Source organism: Lepidochelys kempii, chromosome 9, assembly GCF_965140285.1.
Source record: "Lepidochelys kempii isolate rLepKem1 chromosome 9, rLepKem1.hap1, whole genome shotgun sequence".
Classification (NCBI taxonomy): domain Eukaryota; kingdom Metazoa; phylum Chordata; order Testudines; family Cheloniidae; genus Lepidochelys; species Lepidochelys kempii.
Genome location: NC_136388.1, coordinates 47,103,002 through 47,120,211, shown reverse-complemented (window position 1 = coordinate 47,120,211; position 17,210 = coordinate 47,103,002). Strand labels below are relative to the sequence as shown.

The window sequence follows — 17,210 nt, the reverse complement described above, 5'->3', positions numbered from 1 at the left end:
GGGATCCATAAAGTTTTCCTTCTACACAATGACTACATTGTTGGTACTCAAACACTCTTGATGTTCAGCACCCTGGCATATCTTCTGGAAGTATAGGGTGCAAGCTTATAGTATCTGCAAAGTATAGAAAAGAGAGTGAGGAAAATTGAATAACATCTTTTGTCATGGCCCCACCCTACCTCAGAAGGTTCTGTTTTCTCCAAGCCAGTGAAGGACTAAACTCAAGATGATGATGATCCTGTGGCAGGGGTGCTGGAACAATTTTTATAGTAGGGGTGCTGAGATCCAAACTGTAAACCCTGTATATGATGGAAACCCCTTCAAGCCGGAGGGCATGGCAGCACCTCTAGTTCCAACACCTATGTTCTGAGGTCAAAGTTTTCTTTGCCCTCACCTTGGACTACTTTACTCTTTAATGCCCTGATGCTGCCACTGCTTAGTGTTCACTTATGTTTGGGCTCATTCCTATGTGATGTGAATGAAGTACCCTCAATTCCCATTATAGACTCTTTTCTAGGGAGGAATATAGATAACTCATAGGAAGGAAGGAATGTAGGATTCCAATCCTGCAAGTTTCTTAGCACTGCTCTCAGTTTTCATTGTGGTCAGCAGAAAAATCCCTGTATATTTATGGTGCTGTCATATTGTACAAAATACCATGTCAATAGTTTTAAGTTTAAAAAAGAGAAAAATAAATAAAAATACCACCAATGCAGCCAAATGCAAACACCTAGTTATTGTAGCATAAATGTTTCCTGGGCTTTTCAACTCAACTTTTTTTTTTTTAATATTCACCAATTTCCCTTCCTTCTGCTGCCGCAAAATGTAAACTAATTTAGAGTTCCTGCAAAAGACATCAAGTGAACTTTTCATTTTCCCTTCCCTGTTTGATCCATATTTCAGAAGCTTTTCCATATTCTGCTCTGTGCTTCAGTCCCAAGAATAGTTGTAGTTTGTTAAACAGGCCTGTGAGAGGGATGCTGAGGGCCCCTGAAAAAGAAATAGCTAAGGCTATTGCATGTACAATATTCTAGTTGCACAGAACGTGCTATACCAATGCTCCTGGAAAAGAACTGAAATCATTAACTGTTTCAGAAAGTTACAGCAAAATGATAATGATAAATATGCAATGAAATATCTACTTAAATCATGTCATTGTAAGGCCCCTTTTGTAGGGTTCCTAGATCCATGAAGCAAGCATCCAGACCCCACCCCAAAGTAGATTTATTCAGCCAGAGCCAGCCAAGGCTCCTCATTTCTGTGGTGAACTAGAATTCTTGGCTCTGTCTGCAGAGACCATAGTGGGTTTCAGTTTCAGGAAGCCATTTACACAAGGTTGGCTACTAAAGGCTATAAATCAGAAAGAAGACTAAAGTGAGCACCTAATAGGGACAGACAGAAAATTAAGCTTTCAGGATTTCCAAATGCAACAGATCATCCTCTGAAATGTTTGTGTCCCAAGCCTTTGTGTGATGTGAAAATGGCAATTGTATCAATTAAGTTGGATTTACACAAAATGCATTGCTATGTTTAGTTTACAATCCTTGACTTAACTGTTCTCATTTTTAGATCTAAGTTTTCAAACTGCTGCTCGGATCCTGGCTGCTCCCACTGTGGATGCTTTGACAGTCATGAAAGACCTCAGTCAGAACTTTCCTACAAAAGCCAGGTAATTCAGTGCAGAACATCAGGGAGTGTTCCCATTTAATAACTTTCCTAACCATATTTTCTCCTCTCTTCAGCATAATTAAAAGCTGAAGTAGGCTTGTTAAATATTTCTTGAGTATCATGTAGCTGAAAGTAAACAAGTACAAGTCTTGCATGTGAGAGCATCTCCCTAGTAAAGATCTTTAGCATGAGGTTAGATGAGTGTATGAAGTTGTCCTTCAGTGGAAGCTGGAGTTGACCACTGGAACGCTAACACTGTTACCTGCATGATTTCACAGGTTCTTGGAGTCTGTTGATGAAATCGTTGCTGTTCTGCTGAAAGCAGGGGAGCTGGAACAATTTTTATAGTGGGGTGCTGAGAGCCATTGAACCAAACTATAAACCCTGTGTGTGATGGAAACTATTTCAAGCGAGTGGGTGCTGCAGCACACCCCAGTCCCCCTCCCCGTTCCAGCACCTATGGCTGAAAGCACTGAAATTGGATGTATAGTGGCTTAGAATGCTTAAAATATGGTTCTGGCAGGGATCAGGTGTGCAGTGTTCTGACTCTTAATTACCACACTATGAAGCTTAAAGTTGTTACACTAAAATAGTCCTTAATTGCCCCTTACAAGTTCTTCTTGTGTACAAGAGAAGGTCCCTATTCACCAATTAAAATTTAAAGTGCTGGAGTAGAGAAATGGTGGTAGCATTCACTTTACTATGACTTCTTGTGTTGAATTTAAGGCTTGGTACATTCCAGAGTTGAAGTTTAGTCTTTTAAGTGGTAGTTGCTGCCTGGGGTAGGGGTGTCAGGATAGCTATCTACAGAAGAGTAAGTTTTGAAAGCCGTTACTTGGCGTATCCTCTTATTACTATTTTAATAGTGCCCAAATATGTGTTAAGTGCTTCCTGTTGCAGATAATACCAGATTCCTGCTCTGAGGAGCTTACAGATATATTTCAGACTAAGAATGCAAGGTGGGGTCACAGGACAGCAGATGTAGGGGGATGTGGGAAAGAGGACTGGCAGCGTCCATCACATCTGATGTTTTGCTTCCTTAGAGCAATAACGAAAACAGTTGTTTCCTCGGAACTCAGGACAGAAATTGAAGAGAACCAAAAGGTAATGCTTACAGAAAATTATTCAGTCCATTCGTACACTTCACATAGCTTTAAGCTTTGAAAATAACCTTTAAAAAATGTCAACTCGTTTTTGGGGGGCTGGAAAGTAGACGCCAACATTTTTGCACTTGAGTACATAGGCTCCTAAATCTATATTAGGGTACAGAATAAAAGTGTCTGGCATTTCAAATATGAATGAAGGAGCCTAACTTTGCTCACTCACATATGAAAATGTTGGCCAGGATGCCTTAAAATAAAGACAGAGCAAGAATGTGGGATATCATTGTGGAGTGATGGTATCAGGCTCTTTTCTTCACAGATCCATAACAGGTGTTCCCAATGGTCAAGAGTGTCTACTTGTCATTTAATCCTCACGTACATGAAGGATATTAAATGTGTGATTTAAGAATACAATAATATGAACTTAGGAGATCTTCTAACCGTACTCATTTGTCTTTATAAAATTAATTTAAGTTTGATGGAGATGCTGAATTGACAGCTCTGGAGAAAGAAATGCTCTATTCATTCCTGGATATAGCACAAGCAGCAGCTCAAAGTTTCCTACAGTTCCCCAGTGAAGTGTCTCAATGTTATTCTATAAAGTAGGGATTACATCCATGGGGGTAGTGATAACTTGGTTTTCATGCCAGTTCAGTCCTTAACTTCTCTACTAAGACTGCCAACAAGTGTCAAATTTGGTGGTGACTTTTGAGGTGACTGTTTGTCCACCAGGGACTGGACTGAAACAATTAACTAATTAACTGATGTAGACCCTTGAACACATATACTGCTTTCTGTCACCATTGACCTGAAGTGGATTTGACCAAAGTGAAAGTGGGGTAAAGCTCTGTATCCCCTTGTCAGTGCCCATAGTCAACAAGTCATCCTGGTTAATTGTTAGATTTATTTATTTATTTTTAAGGAAACAGGCGTCATTTGAATGGAAGTTGAGGCTGAGTTTATGGCTTTGTATGTTTTGGTAACCACCTGAGTTTCTCCCAAGATGTAAAGAACAGTTGGAGACAAACCCTCAGAAGTTTAGACACAAAAATTGCTTAGGCATATTTCTGGATTATATTCAAAAGATGTTTGTGGTGTCGGGGAAGTGTGGCCTTTAGGAAAGATAGGGTTTGGGGAGTAGAAAATAGGGAGCCTGTAACAGAGCTTTGTCGGGAAATGACATAAAAGGCAGCAAGAACTCTGCCTGATTATCAAATCCCCAGGTTGAACTGGCAATTAGGAACATCATTTCTGGATAGGGAAATACCTCCTGATCTCATTTATGCAGAAGCACTTTTTATTTATATATAATATATATATAAAAATTATAATCAGTAAAACTGCACTTTAAACATAGGGCCTGACTCTTCTTTTACACAGCATTTCTATGCCTGTGAAACTCTTGACTTCCGCTTTTGTTACTGAGTGGAGAAGGAGATTGTGGGCCTCAGTGCAGTAAATGATTGCTTGATTATTGATATAATTATTTTGAGAGTGAACAGAAGAAGTTTGCAGTTCTTGTTCCTTTGCCAGTTGTTTAATAGCTATTTATCAAATATATGGTCTTGTGTATGTGTTTTGTCATCTGTAATTCTAAATAGGCTCCAGTGTGCCAGTGTTTGATGTAAGAAAATAATAAAGTGGCTCTGATGTAGTGCATTGGGAATTAGGCAAACCACGCCAATTAACAGTGGCAGGAGTCGTACAATACACTGAAAATGTACCCATTATGACTGTTCAGATAGCAGAGTAGAAAATACAGGTTTGAAACAGTAATCAAATAAAAACAAAGCAATAGTATCTTTCTGTGTAAGATCTGAATTTCACACTAGCTCCATGTTTATAGGAAGAATATAGGCTTGTACATGGCTATTTCTAGCATTAAAATATGAGCAGCAACTGCTCAGATTTATAGACCCATATACTCAGTACATTCCAGCTGCTTTGAGCCACTCTGGCAGTATAGAGCAGCCAGGAAGCTTATTTAAGCTGCCTGCAGATTCCCATTATGCTATGTAACATCACTTAAATCAGCCTTTGTACCAGATGCTGGAGGATAGCTAATGAGATGCCAATTTTAAAAAAAGTCTCCAGAGGTGATTCTGACAATTATAGGCTGGTAAGCCGAACTTCAGTACCAGGCAAATTAGTGGAAACTACTAAAAAACAGAATTATCAGATACGTAGATGATGTGATATGTTGGGGAAGAGTCAACACAGCTTTTGTAAAGGGAAATCATGCCTCACCAATCCATTAGAATTTTTTAAGGGGTCAACTAGCATGTGGACAAGTATGAACCAGTGGATAGTGTACGTGAACTTTCAGAAGGCCTTTCACAAGGTTCCTCACCAAAGGCTTTTAAGCAAAGTAAGCAGTCCTGGGATAGGAGGGAAAGTCCTCTCATAGATCAGTAACTGGCTAAAAAATAGGAAACAAAGGGTAGGAATAAATAGTCAGTTTTCACAGTGGAAAGAGGTAAATAGCAGGGTTCCCCAAGGATCTGTACTGGGACCAGTGTTTTTCAACATATTCATAAATGAACTGGAAAAGGAGGTGGCAAAGTTTGCAGATGATACAAACTTACTCAAGATAGTTTTCAGAGTAGCAGCCGTGTTAGTCTGTTTCCCCAACAAGAAAAGGAGTACTTGTGACACCTTAGAGACCAACAAATTTATTTGAGCATAAGCTTTCGTGAGCTACAGCTCACTTCATCGGATGCTTATGCTCAAATAAATTTGTTTCTGAGGTGCCACAAGTACTCCTTTTCTTTTTACTCAAGATAGTAAAGTCCACAACTGGCTGCAAAGAGTTACAAAGGGATCTCACAAAACTGAGTGACTGGGCGGCAACAATGGCAGATGAAATTCAGTGTTGATAAATGCAAAGTAATGCACATTGGAATACATAAGCCCAACTATATTTACAAAGTGATGGGGTCTAAACTAGCTGTTACCGCTCAAGAAAGGTCTTGGCATTATTGTGGATAGCTCTCTGAAAACATCAGCTCAATGTGCAGTACCAGTCAAAAAAGCAAACAATGTTTGGAATCACTTAGGAAAGGGATAGATAAAAAGACAGAAAATATCATAATGCCACTATATAAATCCCTGGTATGCCCACACCTTGAATACTACATGCCGTTCTGGTTGCCCCATCTGAAAAAAAGATCTATTAGAATTGAAAAATGGGCAGAGAAGGGCAACAAAAATGATTAGGGGTATGGAGCAGCTTGCATATGAGGAGAGATTTCTTTCATTTTAGAAGAGACAACTAAGTGGGGATATGATGAAGTGAATGAGGAAGTGTTGTTTACCCCTTTACATAACACATTCCCACCTGTCAAAAATACTTGTAGGTGGCTGCCATGTCCTCCCATAACTATTTCTCTTCCAAGCTATATGTAGTTGATTGTTTTGTTTTAAACCATGTGTGCTATATTCAAAGTCACCCGAAGGTAATATGGTGCATTTAGTGGAGTTAATATATAAATGCAGGGACATTAATAGATTTGAAACACTACAGAATAAATGCTACGGAAGTTTTTTTACGTTTAACATTGATTTTTTACTTAGTTTGTAGCATTTATCTAATGACTTTGTTACACTTTCCTTTAGTACTTCAAAGGAACATTAGGATTACAATCTGGTGATTCTGCCTTGTTCATCAATGGACTGCACATTGATCTAGACACACAGGACATATTTAGGTATGAACTTGTATACTTTCTTCAAAAAAACTGTTCTGGCTTACAATCTTGAAAGCGTTACTGCATGTGTATATAGATATTAAGCTTGTTTATGGAGAAGTGTGTATTTTTTGTAAATTCAGCAAAGTGAAAGACTAAATGTAAATTAAGTCATACTTATCCCCTCAACAAGTGAAATATGGAGTTAAAGTTGTCGTGGCATCACTGGTGCACCCTGCTGAAAATATGCTGAAGTTTTCCAAGATTTTTCCATTTTCCCAAGATTTCTAGTTGAATCCCATGTATATTGCAATACTTGACACAAGGGGTTGAGCAAAAGACAAATTATTCTCTAAGCACAATTCCTTTTGTATCTAGTTGAGACCTAGTCACGAGTTTTCTAGTTAATTTATTATTTCTTTTATTAGCCATTAGCTAGTATTTTAAAGCTGGTGCAAGTCAGTGGTGACAAAGTATTCCTTTCTGATAGCTGGTTGTTAGTCAATTATGGTCATAGTTCATTTCCTAAAGTCCACATTATAATTGACATCCTTGTTGGTAGTTTCAGCAGAAAGGCTAAGCTATGGAGACAAAATTTATCTTAACCAATGCAAAGGCAACCCTTCCTTGCTGCTGCCCACTGCTTTAGCCTGTTCTGTGAAACAATTTTGAGCTACAGTGCTGTCAGTCAGGCATCTGTCAAACACACACACACGCTCTCATTTTAAGAGAAGAGCAAAATATTAGTTAACCCCCTGAAGAAATGTCCATCTGAAAACTGCCATATTGGGGCAGTCTGGGTTCGTGTGTGTTCCTGGTGCTATTTAACACTGAATTTAAATATTTTTTTCTGGGAGAAAATCCTCTTGAGGCAATTTGAAATTACTGAGATGCTGAAAATGAGACTGTATACTGTAAATATTTATAGACTCTCTTATAATGTTTGCACCTTAATATAATCTGGTAATGTTTAGGCTAGAGCAAATCAGTAGTTGTATCTTAATATGTGTGTGATATTGAATGATTTGTATTCCTTCTAGCGTGTTTGATGTGTTGCGCAATGAAGCTCGTGTTATGGAGGGACTTCACAGTTTAGGAATTGAGGGCCTTTCTTTGCATAATGTTCTAAAGCTAAACATCCAGCCATCAGATTCAGACTATGCTGTGGATATCAGAAGCCCTGCTATTTCAGTGAGTACATTTTCTTCTAAGAGCCAGGCTGTCCAGCAAAAATCTTACTTGAGCCTGGGGCTTTTAGTTGCACTTAAATAGACCTTTTCAGCATATCATACAAGTGCAATGTGTCTTATTTATATGAATAGCTATAACTTCATAGAATGCAGAATAAGAGTCTGCACTGCAAAGAACTCTTTGGGATACAGACTGTAGATGTGCAGCAGGTGCTGCCTCGTAATGGAGTGGAGATAGGTGAAACAGTATAATTGGTAAGGAAGTTAATACGGGAAGGATTCATGTGTTCAAGAATTGGGTTTAAAGGAAGAGAGAATGTGGGCAGACAAGTGGTATGTGGTTCTTTAACTTGTAGAGCCCAAAATGAAGGAAAATATGTTAGTGGGGAGAGGGGAAAATGAGATTAAGGGAGCAATAAAGAGAGGAAGGAGATTAGAGAGGAAGTAATGGGGGGGGTGGAGGCAGAAAGAGGGAGCTAATGTCAGGGTGTCCCCCTGCTCCTGCCCCCCGCTTACCCCATCTCCATAGAACGGGGGACAACGAAGATGACACGACAGGACTCAGGACGTAGGGAGTTCGCTGGCAGCAGCTGCTGTCTCAACTTGCAGATCTACTTAAAAAGGCAATGTACTTCAAGTGGTGTCAGCTGCGCATCTCTCTCTCTCACACACAGACACAGACACACACGGTGTGTGTCTCTGTCTGCCATGCTGTCTCCCCTCCCTCCATTTGTGCAGCCTTGTAGAGTGTGAGGCTACATTAACAACCATGTGTTAACCCTTGAGGGCTTAGCCCAGTGCTAGTTCATCATTTAGCAGTAAGGTATTCCCTGGGAAATATCCAACCCTCTGACTTCACCACCTCAACCAAGCTTCACAATCATCATTGCTGTATACGGTATTAAAAACACACACACACACACAGTATAAGTTTAAACAAACAATTTAATACTGTATACAGCAATGGGGTGTGTGTGTGTGTATATATATATATATATGTATATGTCATTCTTGTCTGATGAAAAAAATTTCCCTAGAACATAACCCCCCTATTTACATTAATTCTTATGGGGAAATTGGATTAGCTTAACATCATTTCACTTAGTCGCATTTTTCAGGAACATAACTACAATGTCAAGCGAGGAGTTACTGTACTGGGGATAGGGCAGGACGAGATGATGAAATGGTGCAGGATTAGCTGTAGACAGAGGCTTCAAGATTGTGCCTTGTGAAAGAAATTATAACTACAAAATATAAGGTATCCAGTGGAGCATAGCAAGTGAGGGAAAATAAACCCAAATAATCCAGTGCAATACTTTCATGCCTGAAAAACAGCCAGTTTCTGACCAGACTTGCTTACAGCAGCACAACTGAAAGCAGAACTGTCTTTGACATCTTTGTTGGAGGATATAAATAGAGATTATACGATACCCCTTTTTATGTGCAGTTATATAACTGTTATATAACAACAGTTCTCCAACTTGTTGTTGTTTCTCTGGACAGTAAATTCAACTGAATAAAAATCTAATTCATGAATCCGGACAAACAAACAAGCGCATGAGAAGGTTGGACCAGTCGGACTTGTGCAAAGTTGAAAAAGCAAAATAGAGATTAGATCCACCATGTGGATCCATCTACGACTTTTAATTTAAAATAATTTGCTTTCTAATTAGATGTTCAAATTAGGAACACTGTGTGTACTTGGCCTTCAAGACAAAGGAGCAGAAGAAAATGTTATGACTCTTTTTGGAAAAAATGTTTACCTGTTACATTGCAAAGCATCTACTTTGGAAAGAGCATCTAGATTGCCAGCAAGATACAGTAATACAATTAAATTAAAGTATAAGGACAAAGTTAGAGTCCCAGGCTTACCTCTTCAATCTAAAAGGTGAACTTCAGTATCTTTAAAGACAATATTTGAGAAACATGACAGTGAGATGGTACTTCTCTTGCTCACCAAGTTAGAACCCACAGTGACAAAGAACAGAAGGGTCATGGAGGAGCAGAGTTTTCTTTCTGCTATAAACAACCAGACTGATTTCCCACTGTCTTCAGGGTTAGGACAGACTATATGTATGGCTTCTAGAGGAATCCCCTTGATTGGAAGCTGGCTTCTTTCAGCATGGCTGTGCAGTTCTCCAGCTGCTCCAAACAGGGCCATCCTTCGGGGGTGCAGGGCCTGGGGTGGAAGTGACAGATTCGTCTCTTCCAGGACCAATCGCACCGGCCAGTCGCACTGGCCAAGGAGGCCATCCAACCAGAGTGGTTGCCCCGGTTCGCCCTACCCAAGGGATGGCTCTTGTTCCAAGGAGCCAGTTCCTGATTTCCTCTCCTCTTATGTTCTAGGATGTTTTCCTGGGAGTCTTATAATTCCAGATGGCTCTTATCCCTACCCTTAACTCTTACCTCCTAGCTCAGAACTTTGGGGTTTCCTGACCTCTACCTCAGGGTTGTCCCTGTATAAGTATGTAATTTTAATTTTTTTTGCTGAGTATGTGGATTAGCCTGAAGCAGGCTCTCTGCATTGTTTAAAAAAATACTCTTGGGCAGAAATGAGATGATGAAATAGTAAGCCTGGCTCTTCTTCCTGTTGACAACTGTCTGATGTTAATATTTTTTTTCATTTCTGAGGATTACCTCAGGTTGTAAGAAATTTAGATGAGAATGTTTTTAGACAGCTTCCCTCTCCTTCAGGGTAGATAGTGTCATTGCTGGTTGGATTCATTGTGATTTAACATAAATTTCAGTTTACTGCTCTAAAGATCTGTAACCCTTTCAAGCCCCTGAATAAATTAAGTGTTCTAAACTGCATGTAATTACTCTGATCTGTAACATCTTGAACATGTTCAGCAATAAAAGAGCAAACTTCCTGGAAACAAAAAATGTTTGGAATTCCTTTGAGAGTACTGTGCTTAGCTTCTTCACGTTACTGGATTGTCTAAGAAAATATAAATTTGGTGGAGGTAGACTGGCCAGCTAAGAAATGCTGTATAACTCCTAAGGTGGTGCTCCTGTTACTGTATAGAGACATAAGAAACAAGTGAAGGGAAATATTAGAGGCACTGTATATTTAGTAAGATTTTTGTTGCAGGAACTTAAATGGGAGACTAACCCAAGCTACAAAAACTAGCAAAGAGACAGATTGTGCATCACAAAGTGATGTGATGAAAAATGGATCGTCCAAAAACCCACCTCCCAAAAATCAGAGGGTTGATACAGCCTCATTTTAATACCTGAGAAATGAGTTATACGCCATCATGTAGTAAAGACTTTCCGGCCTTTGATTAGGTAGTCTCTAGAATCAGAAATCATTAATATACTATTCACAGCTTTGTGCAGCACTGTGGAGCAATATTAATTATATTTAACTTTTGTTTTAAAAGATCAAAAACATCAAATACTTCTCTGCTGTTACTTTCCTTCAGGCTGGACCTTTATTGCTTTTTCTTTCACATTTGTGTTCCTCCCATTGTCGTGTCTTTTGGTGAGGCCTTGCAGCACTGTATAGGAAAAAAATGGAAATGCTAAGAGGAGTGAAAATCTGAAATTGTGCATGGTAGAAGACATGGTAACAGTGGGGAAAACAGATTCATAATTTTACTTCTAACAGATCAAATTCAATTGGTGTTTTTCAGGCCTAATCAGATTTTATTAAACTAGAGTGCTTAAATGCAATGTTTGTTTTACGTTATTTCAAATGTCTCACATTAACTAATTGCAGGTTATATTAGTTTACCGAGCAATTATTTATTTTTCTTAGTGGATCAACAACCTTGAAATTGACAGCAGGTACAATTCCTGGCCTTCCAGTGTGCAGGAATTGCTGCGCCCCACCTTTCCTGGAGTAATCCGACAAATCAGAAAAAACTTCCACAACTTTGTAAGTAATAACCTGATTAGAAATAATAATAGTGAGGGAAATTTAAGCATTGGAACTACTTTCATACAAGTGTGGTGAATTCTCCATCACTTGAACATTTTAAACTGAGGCTGGGTGTTTTTCTAAGAGAAAAGCTCAAACTCAACCAAAAATTATGGGTTAGATGCCAGAATCACTGGGTGAATTCCCTGTGTGTAAATTATGCATGAGGTTAGACTAGATGATCATAATGATCCCTTTGGATCTGAAAATCTATTAATTATTGTAACAATGCTTTTCTATGAATGGGGTGAGTATGCAGTTGTGTGCATGCCCGTTTCATGACCTGATAATATCTGAGGATGGGCTAATGAGGTTTCTTGAACTTATCATTGGAATATCACTTTGCCACATGTAGAAAGTTAAACTCACCTGGAACACCTTGCAGAATGACACTGGGCTGACACTCAGGAAAATCATGTTCAGTTCCCTGTTCTATCATAAACTTCATTTGAGACCCTAGGGAAATGGAGAGGGATAGCTCAGTGGTTTGAGCATTGGCCTGCTAAACCCAGGGTTGTGAGTTCAGTCCTTGAGGGGGCCATTTAGGGATCTGGGGAAAAAAAAAAATTGGGGATTGGCCCTCCTTTGAGCAGGGGGTTGGACTAGATGACCTCCTGAGGTCCCTTCCAACCCTGAAATTCTATGAAATCACTTCGTCTGTTTGTGCCACAGTGGGTAAAATGTCAATAATAATACCTCTGCAGTGAAACATGAATAAACCTGTTCTCTTAACCATGACCCACTGTTTTGGCCTTCTAATGTAACAAACTCATGTAAATACTTTTATTTTGTAATTACCCAAAGGTTCTTATAGTGGATCCTTCCCATGAGAGTACAGCAGAATTGCTTAATGTGGCGGAGATGTTCTTCAGCAACCACATCCCATTGAGGTAATGCTACATTTTTATGGGAGGGCATTAGTTTAGCTTTTGTTGCTTTCATGATTATTACAAAGTGTTCATCATTAGCCACCTGGGATGTTGTACAAACTTTCAACAGTTAAAAGTGGCTCAGGAAAGCCAATCCCTCCAACAAAACAAAAGAAAACAGAGAAAGCAAGAAACAGTAGGAAAAAGGAGGGCAAAATGATGAAGACATGAAGGGATTTGAGTGGGTGAACCTTGGGGAATGTTCTGTAGGGTCCCTGAACCAGAGTTATTCAAGTCTGCTTATTAACATACCTAGCAAGAACCCTTGCTTAAGATCTTTATAATCATTGGCTATTCTGCATTATTTGTTATGCAACTAAAATCTTCACTAAGATTTTATTTGCATTACAGGCTCATGTTCTTTGGGCTTGTTTTCTTTACAGAATTGGTCTGGTCTTTGTGGTTAATGACTTAGAAGACGTTGATGGGCTACAAGATGCTGGGGTTGCCCTTCTTAGAGCATTTAATTACGTTGCGCAAGAAGTGGATAATAATTATGCCTTCCAGACTGTTATATCTGTAAGTGTTCATAAATACATGTTTAATATCTGATGTATGAGAGAGACTGTCTATGTTCATGGGATAATAGGTAATAAGAGAAATCTGTGTTGTTTGCAACTCTGAATCTCTAGTATCTGATGAAGTGCACTTCAAACGCTTTTTCTCTTTTAAAATTTTGTGGGTAAAATTTTTGATAATGAAAACAAGGATCAAATAGAATTGACAGCACTGTGCAAGTTTTCTGTGTCACCCTACCTCCCATTCCCTAGTTCTGCCCACGCATCTCAGTTCTAGCCTGCTATGTCACTTAGTATTGTAGTTCTTGGCTTGTCTTTAGTAGAGACTGCCAATCCTGCCAGATAATTTTGTGATGAGTACTAGGATGAGAAAAGCAAACTCATTTTCACTTGCAGCTTACAGTGTTCAATCATGTTATCTTAAAATGGTTACAAGATGCACAATTTTTTAATTCAGTTAAATTGCTAGTGGCTTGAAAACTTTGCTTTGTTCTTCCTCCAATTTGTTTTGATATACTAATGATTAGCTGCAAATCAAAGAAGTAATATCTAGCATGCTAAAAAAGGTAAAACGAAGATGTTTTCTAATTTACAAGGGGAATGTCAACCTCCTAGATCATGGCTGTAAGCAAAAATCCTGGGACTATTCTGCAGAAAAACATGCGGCCCTTTTGATTTGGGCAATATCGAGGTTAGGGAATACAGCAATAGTCTTCTCAGCATAAGAACTCTTATATTGAGGCATGGCATAGGCTAATTTTCAAGACTAGCATGTTTATCATTTGGCTTGTATTTGTATATAGTCTATTATCATACACAATAACTAAGTTGCCATATATGTTCTATATTAGAAGCTGGAATATAGCAGATACGTTATGTTTGGGAAAGAGGGAAAAATCAGTCATGGCTATAAATCTGCATTTGTATCCCCCTCCACAGATATATAACAAAGTAAAAACTGGCGATCAGCTGCAGGTTGAACATGTGGTTAGTGTTCTCGAGAAGCAGTATCCTTATGTAGAAGTGAACAGTATTCTGGGGATTGATTCTGTTTATGATCAAAACAGGAAGGTAAGAATTTTGTGAGATAAAGCATTGTTATCCTGGTAGTTCACTGTTTAATACACCATTTACCGAATATGATTTCAGCCAGTATACTGAGAGGGCAAATCCCACCCCTCCTTGTGCTGAGGCAGAGAGCCCTTCGGCAATCAAACTGGTGCTATTTCACTGTAGAGGGGCAAGATTTGAGGAGGAACCTAGCATGCTGAGGAACCCAGGTCTGGTGGGGCCTCCCTGTGTGCAGTAACTCTAGAAATTGGGGTAAGACTGAGAGGCTCTGCTGATATGTAGATCCTCTAGGCTTCCTTCCTCTACCCGAACAAGGAACACTAGGACCATGGAGGCTGCTTCAACCCATATTCTGGGATGTGGGTAGATTTCTTCCCCTATCCCATCCTGTAACGTGCTCTGATGGCTTATCCCGAGTAATTCATGCTGCATGCTGGGAAGATTGCCCTAAAACTAGTACATGGTATCAGCCAATCTCCATATTTGGGATGCCTCTTTGGGCAGGTTGGAATGGTGCTTTGAAAGTTCTTAGGCTTAAAGTAGAAGCATTGGGGAGGAAGGTGATAAAGGAAAGGAAGCCCATACCCAGTTCCTATCTGAAACTTGAGTGCAGAGATGATGATGATAAATCAGGCTAGGGCATGAAACTGGGCTGCTCTTGTATCCCTATTGAACTTTGTGCTCCTGACCCATTGAACTTTTTCCCCCCTCCCATAAAATACTTAATTACTTGACTTGGATGTTCAAACAAAGCCCTTTTATGTACAAAAGGGTTAATCCCTGAAAGGTTTGGAGAGACAGAGAGAGAAAACCGCTGAAGGGATCATTACGAGTGGTTTTACCTGATACCAGAGACTGTGGCCAAATGTTAAAAGTTGTGAGATCGTCTGCTCAAAGGATACAATGTCCTAACTTTTAACCTTAATAAGCCTGTTATAAAGGGATGAAACACTAAGATGGTTTTGGTAAATATCTGCTCTGTCTGGCAATGCTGAGGGTATTGCATAGAGAAGATCCTATTTTGGGGAGTGACAGTGACATTTCGTGACAGTTCTCAGCGTACCCAGGCTTGAGTGTCACCTTGTTACTCACTTTGCTCCAGTGAGAGAGACGCTTGCTTGTGCCTAACTGGGTGTCCGCTCCCTAACACCACCAGCCTGTTAGCCACCCAAACAATCTCCTTTGGGCCTTACTTTGCCTTACAGGCTAACAAAATAGGTAAATCCCATGCCCCTTAGAGCTATTCCCCTGAAGTGTCTAGCGTCTTCTTCACTGGACACTCACAGTAATATTGGGTCTGCTGTCCTTAAGGGAACAGTGTACACACCAACTTGAATGATTCAGCTCAGCACTGAGATATATTTATAGTGAAAATCACATACATTTATTATCAAAGGTTCAGGATACCAGAGAAAGGATAATGGAAACAAAAGGGTTACATATAAAATAAAACAGTAACATGATTTCTAGAGACTAACTTTAACAGGTTAACTTTCTGTCTAAAGAAGTTTATCTCACCCCAAGTTTCAGCCAGGACAGCTTGTGATCCTGCTTTAATTAATGTAATCACACTTCTGATTACTACTTAGGTGCAGGATAAAGGTGTATCTTCCTTGCCTTCACCTTATACCCTCCAAAGTTTATCTGTAACCCAGTGTCACGGTAACCCCTTCTAGCTTATTGTCCACTGTGCTGCCTCCCTGTTGATTTCACATTCTCCCCCCCGCCCTTGACTTTGTATGTAAATTGGGCTTCTATTGTGTTGTCGTACAATGCTTAGTTTACATGTTGATAGAGACGTGAGTATACTGCCCCCATATTTCTGGCAAAAAACCTGTTTGTCATCTCTGCCTTTATACAGACTTTAGGCACACATTTTCAGTGTATACACACAGCTCCTTACATAGTATCTGTACTTACATTACAATAATATTAATGCCCAGCATGACCCTGGCTTTCATTTAAGACCACACGTGATATTCATTTGTGAACCAGAATGTACATATCAGGATCAGGATATTCTTGGAACCCCCTTGCCAGTTGGTATTGAGGGGTTCTAAGGTCACAGTACTGAATTAGCTTTTAGATTACTGAATATAATAAAAATGAACCATAAGATGGTTACATGCAATGGAGAGACTTGTTGTCTTAACAATAAATACCTGCTAATTTCTTTTCATAGAATTGCGAAGAACTGTGTTTTTAAAAGGCTTTGCTCTGTCACATCTGCCATCACTGTTGAACTGATTTATACATGGACTTCGTAGTGTGCGTCTCTTCTTGTCATTAGTTCTACATGAGATTTTGGCTCAAATGCACATATGTAACCATTTATATGTAGCTTTTAAAATTCTGCCTTTTCTACCCTCATGCACAATAAATAATAAATTCCTGGTACTGGTTTAAGGAACAAGTGGTTGGCAAGTTGTTTTATTATTTGATGATATAAAGAAATAAAGATTTCAGCGGAGTTAGAGTATGTTACAGTGAAGGCCATAATTCTTCTATGCAGTAATGAGATAATGTACTTATGTTTGTTCTTTCCTTTTATATCAGGAAGGCAGAGGGTACTATGAGCAGACAGGAGTGGGCCCTCTACCTATTGTGCTGTTTAATGGAATGCCTTTTCAAAAAGAGCAGCTGGATCCTGATGATCTAGAAACTGTAACAATGCAAAAAATCCTGGAAACCACCAGCCTCTTCCAGAGAGCTGTGTACTTGGTATGTGATGATTCTAAACTGGGATTTCAAGGGGAGACCTAGCTTTCTGAAAGCTGAGCAAGCAAGCGCCTTTAAAAAAAAAAAATAATAATAATAATAAAAAATCAATCTTAAAGCAAGATCACCAGCCATCTTAAGTGACATGATTACTTTGTTTTCAAGCTTTTTAATAAAAATGTGTTTGTAAAAACAGTAGCTTATGCAGCAGCTTTTCTTCCTTCTTTCCTTCAGGGTGAATTGTCCAGTGATCAAGATGTGGTTGAATATACCATGAACCAGCCTAATGTTGTTCCAAGAATCAACTCAAGGATCTTGATGTCTGACAGAGAGTACCTAGATCTAACTGCCATGAGTAAGGGACACTTTCAACTGCAATAAACCCAATCTGTACAAATATTTATT

At 39.2% G+C, this 17,210-nt stretch overlaps 1 protein-coding gene across 9 annotated transcripts in view; it reads left to right on the top strand.

Moving 5' to 3' along the window:
• Window positions 1–17,210, top strand: part of UGGT1 (UDP-glucose glycoprotein glucosyltransferase 1) — a 116,544-nt gene that overhangs the window by 53,944 nt on the left and 45,390 nt on the right. For all 9 annotated transcript variants that reach the window (XM_073360120.2, XM_073360118.1, XM_073360117.1 and 6 more), the window contains 10 exons: window positions 1,570–1,669; window positions 2,712–2,772; window positions 6,387–6,478; window positions 7,498–7,648; window positions 11,408–11,527; window positions 12,374–12,459; window positions 12,882–13,017; window positions 13,956–14,087; window positions 16,644–16,808; window positions 17,040–17,160. In XM_073360120.2, the coding sequence (XP_073216221.1) occupies window positions 1,570–1,669; window positions 2,712–2,772; window positions 6,387–6,478; window positions 7,498–7,648; window positions 11,408–11,527; window positions 12,374–12,459; window positions 12,882–13,017; window positions 13,956–14,087; window positions 16,644–16,808; window positions 17,040–17,160 (1,164 nt within the window). The remainder of the gene's footprint in view (window positions 1–1,569; window positions 1,670–2,711; window positions 2,773–6,386; window positions 6,479–7,497; window positions 7,649–11,407; window positions 11,528–12,373; window positions 12,460–12,881; window positions 13,018–13,955; window positions 14,088–16,643; window positions 16,809–17,039; window positions 17,161–17,210) is intronic.